Source organism: Phaenicophaeus curvirostris, chromosome 2 (genome assembly GCF_032191515.1).
Source record: "Phaenicophaeus curvirostris isolate KB17595 chromosome 2, BPBGC_Pcur_1.0, whole genome shotgun sequence".
In the NCBI taxonomy this organism is placed as follows: domain Eukaryota; kingdom Metazoa; phylum Chordata; class Aves; order Cuculiformes; family Cuculidae; genus Phaenicophaeus; species Phaenicophaeus curvirostris.
Window position 1 is genome coordinate 49,305,070 of NC_091393.1, and position 12,305 is coordinate 49,317,374.

Genomic DNA, 12,305 nt, shown 5'->3' on the forward strand with positions numbered 1-12,305 from the left:
CAGTTAACAAATTACACAGCTTTGTTTCATCAGTATGTAACCTTGGAAGCTGTTTTTTTTGTTTCATTTCAAACCTCCCTCTAGGATAAAGCTTACTCTAATCACCCCTAATTGGCATTATATGAATGGATTTCACAGCTGATGTGAAAACCATGAAATATTGTGGGTCTTGTAGAGGGGGATTGATGTTGGGTTTTTTTCATGGATCAAACCACAGATCATTGGGATTCAATTAGGTATTACTTATACTTGATATATGCTTTTTTTTTATCAGTAGGTCAACTAACTTAGGCAAAAATGTGTGTGCCATCTATCTTACCTGGGAAGAAAAGATTGTGCCACTAGGCATGGTTGTGAAGTGTTGTTTTCATACAAATATTGTATGAAATAATGAGTGCTTACAGATGGCTTACAGATGTGACAGAGCTGCAAGTGTTCAGCTATCTAGAAACCAGGTCTTCTATGAACTAAACAGGACTTGGATTTGTAATGAGTTCCAGCCAGGTTGGCCCCAATATTTGTCCACATATCTGTAGGCCATGGAGAGAATGGTGGTTACAGCCTGATCCTGCAAGGTGCAGAGCACTCCAGTCCCCATCCAACAATTCACTTAGCCAAGAAAGAGTTGGGAGTGGGAGGGTGTGCGTTGTTAAATGGGCTGTCACCCTTATCAACACCATTTGTTGTAACGTATGCTCAGTTCTTTAAGCAGGCTTTGCCTCCACCAGCTCCAAACTCACCTTTCCAGTTAGCATTGCAGATGCACCCTGCCCTTTGCTTTGTACCTGGCAGTCATCCGAATGAATGCTGGTGCACCTTGTGTATTTCAAATTAAGCATGTTGATTTGCTGGACTGTGACTGGAGTGTTCTGTTTGCCATGCAGCACTGCATTCTAGATGGACTACTTATTTTTCTATTCCCTATTTTAGTACATTTAGTAGAAATTAATATCTACTGATGATTCATTAACTGTTCTAGCGATCTGTTGCTGCTGAAATGCTGGGGTTAGTTTCTGATTATTTTTTTTTCCAGGCAAAATCTGTAAAATGTGAAAGCTCACATGGTGTTTTTGTTAGGTATGATGCACTCACCAGGATTTGAGGGAAACCTAAGTTTCGGCTTCCAGACTCTGATGAATGCAGACAGTCTATACATGGTCTCACATTACACTCTGCTGCTCAACCTAAAACTGGCCAACTCTGATTACTACAGGAAGAAGCCTGCCCAAGCCCCCATGTTGCTGGTGAGTTGGGGAATATGGGAAAACTGTTAAAGAAAGAAAATGTCTTGTTTCCTTTCACATGAAACAGCCTACACAAGGCTTTCAGGCTCCTTGTTAAGTGAAGAAATAATAATTGCAAATGAAGCGTTCTCCAAGTTGCTTATGAATCTTGCATGATAAATGTCATTCATCTGTATTATACAGCTTCTCTGTAATTCGGGGACGAATGAATGCTTCTTACTTTATTATCATTAAAGTAGAAGTGATTTTGATGAACAGATTAGCATCATGTGCTGCACCAAGTGTTGTTTGTGCACATTATCAAGGGACATAACCTTCATCTTGAAACTTCTTTTGAGTATAATGACAAACTTCTTGCTTAGTACTTGATTTTTATTTATGTAGGTGAAGACATGAGGAATTAGAGTGAAAAATAATTAGGTTTTCATAATATGAACAGATGATTTTTGTGGCATCTCAGATTCCTTAGCTTCTTGAGCTTTTAAAAAATTTTTTTGAAGGCTGCAGGATCTATCAAACATGAATCTACATTTTTGAACTAACTCGCCCAAGAGATGTTGTTTCATATATTGTTTCTTCCTCAAAAAAAATCAGTGGTATATGGAAGAAAAAATTAAAACCAAAAAGATTCTGACAAAGTAGACCATTATTGCTGAGTTTCTCAAGCACTTAAATTCTAGAAGACTTCAGGAATAAGTGGGTTTTAACATTATCATCAGTTCTAGGGTGTTCTTCAGCAGCTGTGAAAGAAAATCTGTGACTTGGAACTCTAGGGAGTAGTCTAAAAATGACCTAAGTATTGTTGAAAATAGTTCAGGTATCTATTTGGACCCCAGTTCGTCTGTGGTGACTGTTCAACGCAGAAGGGCCTTGTTGCTTGACAGGCAGCATTAGGTGCCACAACTTCCTTTTGATGGAACTGAGATTCCTAACCCCACCTTGTGGAAACAGCAAGAGATCAGCATGTCCTGTTGTTGCTGTGCAAGAACTGTCAGCATGATTTGCATCTTGCATGAACTGCAATAAGAGAAGGGAAAGCTCCTTGTTCATGTCATTTTCTACCACAGAGACACACTGCAATCCTCAGTTAATTCATATTTTTGCATCATTTAATTTCTTCTCCTGAGTTCTTTTACACTCAGGAATAGATCTAGGAGCTGAGATTCATGCTGTAGGGCTTACTGTTGTCTTACATCCAGCTTTTATGGTTCTTTGCAGAAGGATTTCATGAAGCAGGTCCAGTCCAGTGGAGTGTTGATGGTATTTTCCCAGGCCTGGGTTGAAGAACTGTATCACCAGGTACTGGAAAGGAACATACTGGGGGAAGCTGGATACTGGGGAAGCCCTGAAGAGCACAGCCTTCCTCTTATCACCATGTTAACCGGTCAGTACTATGTTATGGTGGCAACACTAACTTCCAAACATGTGTTTAAAACAAGCTGTAATAACATGCTGTTTCATTGCATTCTATACAGAACAGCATGTCATCATGCAACACATGGTGTTTCGCTAAGTTACCAATAGAGAAGGAATCAGACTTAACTGTGGTAGGGATTAAAGCGTTCGTTTTCGAGCAGACAGAAAGCTTTTGAAGCACGGGTTTAAAAAAAACAACTATGCTGAGAGTCAAGGAGAGTAGGCATGTACACTGAACCAAAGCATTTCTTAATTTTCTGAGCTTCAGTTCTAGTAGACTTGGTACCTGTTGATGGTAAGTCTTAAGGCTGCTGTTTTCTTGATGTTGTAGCAAAGCCATTTTAGTGTGCCTGTGGTGCAGTAAAAATATAAATAGTGGCATCTGAATCTGGAAGCCTTCCAGAATCTGGGCCTCCCTTGGTTCAGATTAGTACTCTGCCAGGGATATGCCAAATGACACTAGAGAGAAGCTGAAAACCTGGAGTACCTCTAACAAATGGTTGAAAACAACCCTTATCTCCCTTTGAGGAAAAAAATCAAATGGTATCAGCTGAAAGGCAGCAGGATGTCTATGATATTGTATTAATATAAAATGCACTGTCTGCTTGAATGTGTATACTGTATGATTACAAAGAGGTAAGTAAAAAAATGCATGCAGGGAGAACACTGCCTTCAGCTGAGCCATTAGGGCATCAAAGGGCACTGCTTTGAAAGATTTTTGCTAATTGTATTGAGCTCAGTGTTGCTTTTAGCTATTGAGCTGGGAAGTTGAAACACACACTTTGGGAAAACAATAACCATGAATTACACGAAGAGACAGGCAGACAGGGGCTGCTAAAAAGGAGATCAACCTGTCATCTCTAGCATTAAACTCTGTGAGAAGCTGGTTCTTTTATTGTGTTGTGATTCTTTTGTTGAGATAGAACCTATGTAAGTCTACTAAAAATTGCATTTAGGACATAGGATCCCAGTGCATCTTGAGGTCTGGGAACATCTAGAGACAGGATTTAGCAAGATTTGAAAATTTATGCTAACAAATTTGGAGATTTAAGGGTGTGGGAAGTTCCGAACTGTAAGTAATACCATGAAATCTTTGCTGAGAATTCTGTAGACCATGTAGCTTTAGGGAGGGTAAATGTGTATGGCTTTTGAGAGTGGCGTATTTCCCCTGTTCAAGAAAACATTTATTGTACTGGACAAAGCATATGGTGTCATGGTTTATGTTTATGCCAAGGCTTCAGACAGCTGTCAGAAAAGGGAAACTGAAAAGCATACCTGAGAAGTCAGGAGCGCTAGTACTTACTTGAACGAAGAGCCAGTAGATGCTTTCTTTATATAGTCTGTGTTGAATAGTAATCTGTTGTTTTTTTAATGTTCTGGCAGACATCGATGGCTTGGGAAGCAGTGCAATTGGTGGCCAGTTGATGGCATCTGCTTCAGCTCAGTCTCCTCTTTCCCAAAACCGGAAAACAGATGATTCTGTTGTTGCAGGTATTAAGACTGTATTATAAGCACAAATGTATCTACCAGCAGTGGGTTGTTATGCACCATAAGCATATTCAGACAAATTGTGGTTTAGAACAACAATCTAAGGGTTGAAGGAAGTATGTCAGTATATTGGCAGTGAATTGGCAGTCCAGGATGCAGAGGACAAATATGACTTGGGTTTTTACTACTAGTGATAAATCTGCTGTAATGTCATTTTCCAGTGGTAGTAGTAGTAATGCATTTCTCACTCCAGGAGTTGCTTTTGCCCGATACCTCTTAATTGGCTGTTGGAAGAACTTGATTGACACTTTGTCCACACCACTGACTGGCCGTATGGCAGGCAGCTCCAAGGGACTGGCCTTCATCTTGGGAGCAGAAGGAGCCAAGGAGCAGAACCAAAAGGAGAAAGACTCCATCTGTGTGAGCCTGGATGGACTGAGGAGGGCAGCCCGTCTGAGCTGTGCTCTAGGTACTACTGCACGTGGGATGTCGTGGCAGACTCGTAGAACAGGATGGTAACTTTCCTTGAAGGCATCTGGGAGAGAGAAAAGCAGCATCCTGTTCCAGTCTTGGATAGGAATCTGGATTGTAGGAACTCCCTGTAGAGCTTACCTGCCCTACAGCATAGACATATCCAGCCAACTTACCTTCACACAACATGAAATTGCATGGGATTGGAGAGGAAATTCTGGTTAAACAGTAATTGTGTGGCTGCTTTACAGGAGTTGCTGCTAACTGTGCATCTGCTCTTGCCCAAATGGCTGCTGCCTCCTGTGTCCAGGAAGAGAAAGAGGAAAAAGAAATCCAAGAGCCCAGTGATACTATAGCTCAAGGTAACTATGTGATTAAATTATCTACCTTATCTCATATTGCCTGCAAAGATGCAACTGGAAAGTACTTTGCTGCATTTAGAAAGGCAGATGGGAATGCCACTACTGTACATCACTTGCTTATAGTCATATGGGATGTATATCTAGAGGCTTAAGTATATGTCCTGATGCCCTAGGTTCTTAACGTTATGACACTAGTGATATTTTATGAGAAACTGAAATCAGTGGAACAAGAGATAAGCCAACAACATTTTATAAATGTGCAGTTTTTAAGTCTTGCGATAGTAGTACAACCATAGGGCATCAGATAAACTTTTTTTTTAAAGTAATGAGTGGTAATATAAACTCATTAAATATAATGAGTTTGCGTCCCTCTCCCTGTCTTCTGTGTACGTCCTTGGTTGTCTTTTGTCATCAGATATTTAAAACTGCTTCCAATTCATGTTAAATGAAGCTGGAATAAAAAAATTACATATGTATAACATGTAAAAAGTTTTGCATCTTTATACCACTACTTCAAACCCAGTGGAAGCCAATAAGATCAATTGGTTCCAATGGCTGTTTGGAGAAGCACATAAAATATGTCTAATGACATCTCATTTGTAATGGCAAGAAGGCCATAACAGAACAAACACAGTGTTGCAGAAATGACCCTGCTTGGCACTTAAATTTGGTGTGTCAGTACAGAAAACAAAACTGAATAGTCCTGAGCACAAATTAGCTTTTAACCACTCTACTGTTTATGACTGAAGCAACTTGGACACACCATGCTGGAGGAAAGAGGAGGCAGAAGTGGTGGCCAGAGGCCAACAGATCTGGTTTATGAAAGCTTGCAAAGTTTCAGAATTTCTTTCCATTCCAATGCAACATGAAAACCAAGTTTTCAGAAATTCTCAGGAAAAGGAATAAGGTCCAAATGCTTGTAGTTTAGACTAGGATTATTTTTGCTTTGACAAGAGTATCCATTAACAAAAACTCTTTGGTAAAACTTTTGTATGGAAATAGACATGAAATCTACAAACTTTTTTTTCCATAGCAAAGGAGATTTTGGTAAAAATAAATAAATCTCCAGCCAACCAGCTCTGAAGAGAAACATATAATGTCACTGGCAATCTGCATCTGTTCTGTGGGCAGCAAGCTGTGAATTTGAGGGTGGAGGATGTCAATCCAATACTTTTTTTTTCATGCATATAAGATCAATCAAAAGTGATTTTAATTTTAAAACTGTCTTATGTTTATTGGGAAGAAATGAGTTTCTTTGATTTGTTTTGGGTTTTTTTGTCTAAAAATCTACATTCTTTTATAGCTTTTAGACTGTATGCCTTTGCATCACCCTGTATACAAACCAGTGTTTGTTTAAAAGCTGGAGAAGCTAATGCTTTGGTATTTTTTTATTTTTCATGCTGCAGTGAAACAGAAAGTGGAGCAGAAACTGGAGCAGATGGGGAAAGTGCAGGGAGTCTGCCTGCACACTGCTCATGTTTTGTGTATGGATGCAGTCCTTAACGTGGGCTTGGAGATGGGCAGCCATAATCAGGACTGTTGGCCTCATGTATTCAGGTACTCACCAGCTTTCCCAAAAGAGGCAGCATTTATACCATGTTGCCTAAAAGTAGCATACTGAGTAAAATGATTTTTACATGTTCTGGAGCGTTCTGTATAAACAGTGAATTAACAGCCAGTATCTGTAAGAGAAAAGATGGTGCTATTTTCCACCACTAAAAGACAAAGTGAATGCTTAGGAACTTTAAAGCTACCAGAAGATTGTGGCAGACCCAGGAACCTAAATGGGCTTTTCAGGCACCTCCACTAAACTATTTGCCATCTAGGCACATGTTTACGGATTGAGGAGAATATTCTCTGCATCGTATCTGATTCAAATGTATAAATTGATGCCTGCAAATTGGCAGCAGGGTTTCACATAAGCTGGGTTCACACAGTGATGGGGCTGTGAGGCAGCCAAGAGCTGTACTTGCACTGTGCTTCTAGTCCACCTCTGGAGTACATACGCAAGCATTTCTTCAGTGAGCCTTGTGATTAGTGTGGGAAGACTTATTGTTCTGGGGCTTTCATTCATCTGTTGCTTCTCCTGTTTGTTCTCAGGGTCTGTGAGTACATCAGCACGTTGGAGCACACCCACTTCAGTGATGGTGCTTCCCAGCCCTCCATTACCATCACCCAGTCACAGCAGGCACCTGGAGGGCTGCACCTAGACTCGCAGTCTGGGGAGTCTCCCCAGGCACTGATTGATGAGCAAGAGACCACTCTCAGCAGCAATCCCGTCATTCAGCCAGTTTCTATCCAGGAACTCATCAAGGAGAGCAGTAAGGGCAGAGCTTTTGACTTCCGTGGAGGCAGCCTGCTGTGTGGGACCAGTGCTGCCAAGGCTGTTCTCACTCTGTCTACGCAAGCTGACAGGTAAAAGCAGCACTATCGGGAACTAGAATCCCTATCCCCAAAAGAGAACAAAATGTATCTTTATTGTGATGCAGTGGGGCTTGATCCTTTTATATTGCAGCCACTGGTTTCAGTTGAGTTTTGCAAGAGTGCTGCATGTGCAGCACAACGAGCAGTTCCTAAAATACTTGGTTTTCTGCATCTTTCATCAGTACCCTGTGGGTACTGGGTTGAGTGCATATGGGCATAACAGTGAATAGGCCAAGTTTATCAACCACATCCTGAGAGTGGTGAATTTATTGCTTGCGTGTAAATTAATCTTTTGTATTAGAATCATAGAGTCATCGAATAACCAGGTTGGAAGAGACCCACTGGATCATCGAGTCCAACCATTCCTATCAAACACTAAACCATGCCCCTTAGCACCTCATCCACCCGTGCCTTAAACACCTCCAGAGAAGGTGAATCAACCGCCTCCCTGGGTAGCCTGTTCCAGTGCCCAATGACCCTTTCTGTGAAAAATTTTTTCCTAATGTCCAGCCTAAACCTCCCCTGGCGGAGCTTCAGGCCATTCCCTCTTGTCCTGTCCCCTGTCACTTGGGAGAAGAGGCCAGCACCCTCCTCTCTACAACCTCCTTTCAGGTAGTTATAGAGAGCAATGAGGTCTCCCCTCAGCCTCCTCTTCTCCAGGCTAAACAGCCCCAGCTCTCTCAGCCGTTCCTCATAAGGCCTGTTCTCCAGCCCCTTCACCAGCTTTGTTGCTCTTCTCTGGACTCGTTCCAGAGCCTCAACATCCTTCTTGTGGTGAGGGGCCCAGAACTGAACACAGTATTTGAGGAGCGGTCTCACCAGTGCTGAGTACAGAGGGAGGATAACCTCCCTGGACCTGCTGGTCATGCCGTTTCTGATACAAGCCAAGATGCCATTGGCCTTCTTGGCCACCTGGGCACACTGCCGGCTCATGTTCAGTTGGCTGTCAACCAACACCCCCAGGTCCCTCTCCTCCAGGACCTGGCACTTGGCCTTGTTAAACCCCATGCCATTGGACTCAGCCGAGCGGTCCAGCCTGTTCAGATCCCTTTGCAGAGCCTCCCTACCCTCCAGCAGATCGACACTTCCACCCAGCTTAGTGTCGTCTGCAAACTTGCTAAGGGTGCACTCAATGCCTTCATCCAGGTCATTGATAAAGACACTGAACAGGGCTGGACCCAGCACTGAGCCCTGGGGAACCCTACTTGTCACTGGCCTCCAGCTGGATTTCACACCATTTCCCACCACTCTCTGGGCCCGGCCATCCAACCAGTTTTCCACCCAGGAGAGTGTGCGCCTGTCCAGGCCAGAATTCTTTAGGGCAAAATAAGTGAGCATCTTGTCCTGACAGGAAGGGACTGAGTGACAAGACCCCTGTCACCTAGAAAGTAGCTGCTTCTGTCAGGACTGTACAGACAGCTTGTCAGCCTCACCCACTGTGTCCAGAGAGGGAAGGGCCACCAAGCATAGTCACAGAATGGCTAGGCTATGTACTGCAGACTGATTTGTCACAGTTCCTTTCCCTATTTCTCCTGTTCCTTTGGCAACCCAAGTTAGAGGTGAAAATATTCTGAGTCTGCATGTTTCTAATACTCTTGTTTTTTCTCCAGCTGGCATTTTACATTCTAGATATCCACCAACAGGAGGGTATAATTTTAAAATTCAAAGGTAAAAATAGTGCATTCTGACACTGCTTGTAGGATTTTAGCTCTGCATGGAAAGTGTCTTTTATTCAGGAAGCTAACAATACAACTTGGTTCCGAGGATTGGAGAATAGCAGTGCTGTAATTTTAACAATGTAGATTTGATTTTTGTACTGTTACTTCAGTGCAGACATTATTAGGACTCAATCCCAGGACTATAGAAAGTTTCATGTGAAAAGCAATGTCAGAAAATAATATTTATGTCACCCATGTGAAATTTCACTGTGATCTCTGTGAAATCCACCTCCTATACTAACATTTAAAGGGTAAGTTTACTGCTTTAAGGGTACAGATTTTAACTCTGAAGATCTCATTAAAGTTGAAAATAACTCTTGTTTGTAGTCCTAAATAACAATTCAGTGCAGTAACTTTAGGTTTAAGACGTGAATTAATTTGTTTTTCATCTAAGGGGCTGTAACTTCTAGTAAAGCAAATTGGTGTAACTATAAAGTTAGTGAAGCTATGAAAATCTATGTTGTGAGGACTGGGCACATTCTCACTGTTTGTTGATTACTGGTTCATGAACTGCCTGTAGTATTAAGATGCTCTAACAGGGAAACATTGGTCTCTTGAGAAAGTAACTTTTTGGCTTAGTACCACAGTCAAATCTTGGAAGGGTTCTCGTTGGTCTTACAGCACTCTACTTTCCATCTTCCAATCAGTAAAGCTTGTGGATCAGAGTCTTTCTGTATAAATAGTATAAATATAAATGTATAAAAAGTCCTCAATAACCCAATGTGTTGCCAAAGGCAACAGGTAGCAGCCATACACAGATAAGGGTTTTCCTCTGACATCCACATTTAAGTCTGCATCTCTTGAATTTTTCAGTTAGATCCTTTTTCTTTTATTCACAGACTCTTTGAAGATGCTACTGACAAGTTAAACTTGATGGCGCTGGCAGGCTTCCTTTACCAGCTCAAGAAGGCTTCTCAGGCCCAGCTTTTCCATTCAGTCACAGATACAGTTGATTACTCCCTAGCCATGCCAGGTAAATCGCTTGAAGATTACCTTACTTTGTTTGATTGCTGTGTTTCATATACAACTGTATTGCTTAAAGCACTTCCTTTCTATTCTTGTAGTTTTAATTTTTCCAATTGAAATTTCAAGGTATAAATAAAACACGGTATTTATTCTAAGGTCTTACTGTAGGAGCAATTCAAAGTCTTCAGAAAAGATTGAGTTCTTTATATGGACAGGAACCACATCCACACTTGCTGTGCAACACTTCAGAGGACATTCATTTGCCTCTTTGACTTTGGGGTTGTTAATTATCCACAGATATTTAACCAAATATTTGTAAGTAGTTCAGTAGGGAAACTCCTACTAAGTGTAGACCTATGACAATGAATTTAGGTCAGACCTTTGACTGTGGGATAACCTCAGAGGTGCTCCAAAAATGGGTGGTAGCAAACAAAGCACAGAACTGAAAAATGTTAAATAAAGCAGTGGGATTTGTCCCACTTGCTCTTCCCTGTCAGAGTGGAGGATGTGCCTTACAGTACAAAGCCTCTAAATTGTCATTTCCACCACTGTCTGAAATAGAGCAGGGTTGTATCTGAAGGAAGGTATTTTACTTAAATTTGTACTGTGCCTTTAGAAGTTACATTAGCCTTACAGTGCTTTGTTCTGTCCTGTGGCAGATACAGGGTTTTATCTAGTATATGTCTCCGATTCAACCAATTTCCCTTCTCTCTGAGGTGCTACTTGTCATTTTCTCCGTGTGACACTTCAAGTTGTTAATTTTTCACATTTGCTTGTCTCCAGGCCTCAACATTTGTCACTTTATTTTTAATAAATAGTGATCCTCTTGTCACATATTTAGTAGTCAACCAACAGTAATTAGTAATAATTAAATTAAAATTAGGATAGGGCAATTGATTGGGGTTTTTTCCATATTAAGAAGTGCTGTGCCCCCTGATTACATCTTTTGTTAGAGATAAAAACACCAGTGTTTTTTAAATGGGGAAATGAAGTATCCTTCCAAATATTGTAAGAGCAATGGAAGATGATTCCCTTTCAGTAGGAAACTATGAGTATTACTGGCTGGGAAACAGGAAAGTTTTCTCACATTCTTTGCTTTACATTCTTTGCTTGATAAGAAACAGAAAAGGACAAACCAAAACTAAGTAACTTGCATTTTATGGTTTTTCCTGTAGATGTCACCATAGGTTTTGCAACTACTGTTTCGGGTTTTAATATAAATTATTTAATTGTTTGTTTAACTTTTCTGTACTACTTCTCAAAGCTTTTGTCTTTAAAATATTTTTTACAAAAAAGATCACTTAAATTAAAAATAAAGTGTGTTTAATAAGTTGCTCTTACAGCTTGGGTCCATCTCCTATTCTTTTACCTACACAGCCATAGGCTGTGTTTTACATTAGTTTTGTTTTATTTTTCCTTTACCACACCCCCCCACCCCGGTACCCCAGCTTAATACTAATAATTTCTAACCTGATTTAAATTCCAATTAGACATCTAGAGATGGAGGATCTGCAGTTGCTTATCTTCCATTTATTTTCTTATACTTTCGTGTAGGTGAAGTAAAATCTACCCAGGACAGGAGAAGTGCACTTCACTTGTTCCGACTTGGTGATGCCATGCTCAGAATTGTAAGGAGTAAATCTCGCCCATTGCTGCACCTTGTGCGCTGCTGGAGCTTGGTGGCACCTCACCTTGTAGAGGTAGGAGTAGGGGAGAAAATGGGAATGTGTGCAAGAGATGGCAGAGCTGAAAGAGCTGGAGAATGCTTGTTAGCTCTTAACACATGTATCGTCCCTCAACACTGTCAAATCTGGTTACGCTTCTGTTGGATATTGTATATACTGTGTCATATATTGTAATGCTGCCACTGAGGAGGGCGCTTTTAAATAACTGAAATGGGCAGATCCAGGGACAGTGTGTTGGATTTTTGCAGTATGATAGTTCATATGTGTCTGTGGTGAAAATACTGAAACCACCCTAACAGGTTACAAGTAACTCCTCCATCTACCTATTTTCCCAGTCAAGGTCTACATCCTTGCAAGTCTTCCCATAAAAAGGTGCAGGCTTTCTTTCCCTACATAAAATCAGCTCAGCTTGGGAAGATGGTGACATTTTTCCCTTTCCTTCTGCTTCCCTGTGACACCTCATCAGTGGCATGTCAGTAACAGCCATATAATCAATTTCAGTCGTAACAAATGACCTTTCCTCAGTCAAAC

General features: G+C 41.1%; 1 protein-coding gene across 1 annotated transcript in view; it reads left to right on the plus strand.

The window, feature by feature from the left end:
• Window positions 1-12,305, plus strand: part of ARFGEF3 (ARFGEF family member 3) — a 91,961-nt gene that overhangs the window by 55,164 nt on the left and 24,492 nt on the right. Inside the window, exons 15-23 of the mRNA XM_069852001.1 lie at window positions 1,078-1,244; window positions 2,463-2,628; window positions 4,044-4,151; window positions 4,402-4,617; window positions 4,871-4,981; window positions 6,388-6,538; window positions 7,082-7,396; window positions 9,963-10,096; window positions 11,644-11,789. Coding sequence (XP_069708102.1) covers window positions 1,078-1,244; window positions 2,463-2,628; window positions 4,044-4,151; window positions 4,402-4,617; window positions 4,871-4,981; window positions 6,388-6,538; window positions 7,082-7,396; window positions 9,963-10,096; window positions 11,644-11,789 — 1,514 coding nt within the window. The remainder of the gene's footprint in view (window positions 1-1,077; window positions 1,245-2,462; window positions 2,629-4,043; window positions 4,152-4,401; window positions 4,618-4,870; window positions 4,982-6,387; window positions 6,539-7,081; window positions 7,397-9,962; window positions 10,097-11,643; window positions 11,790-12,305) is intronic.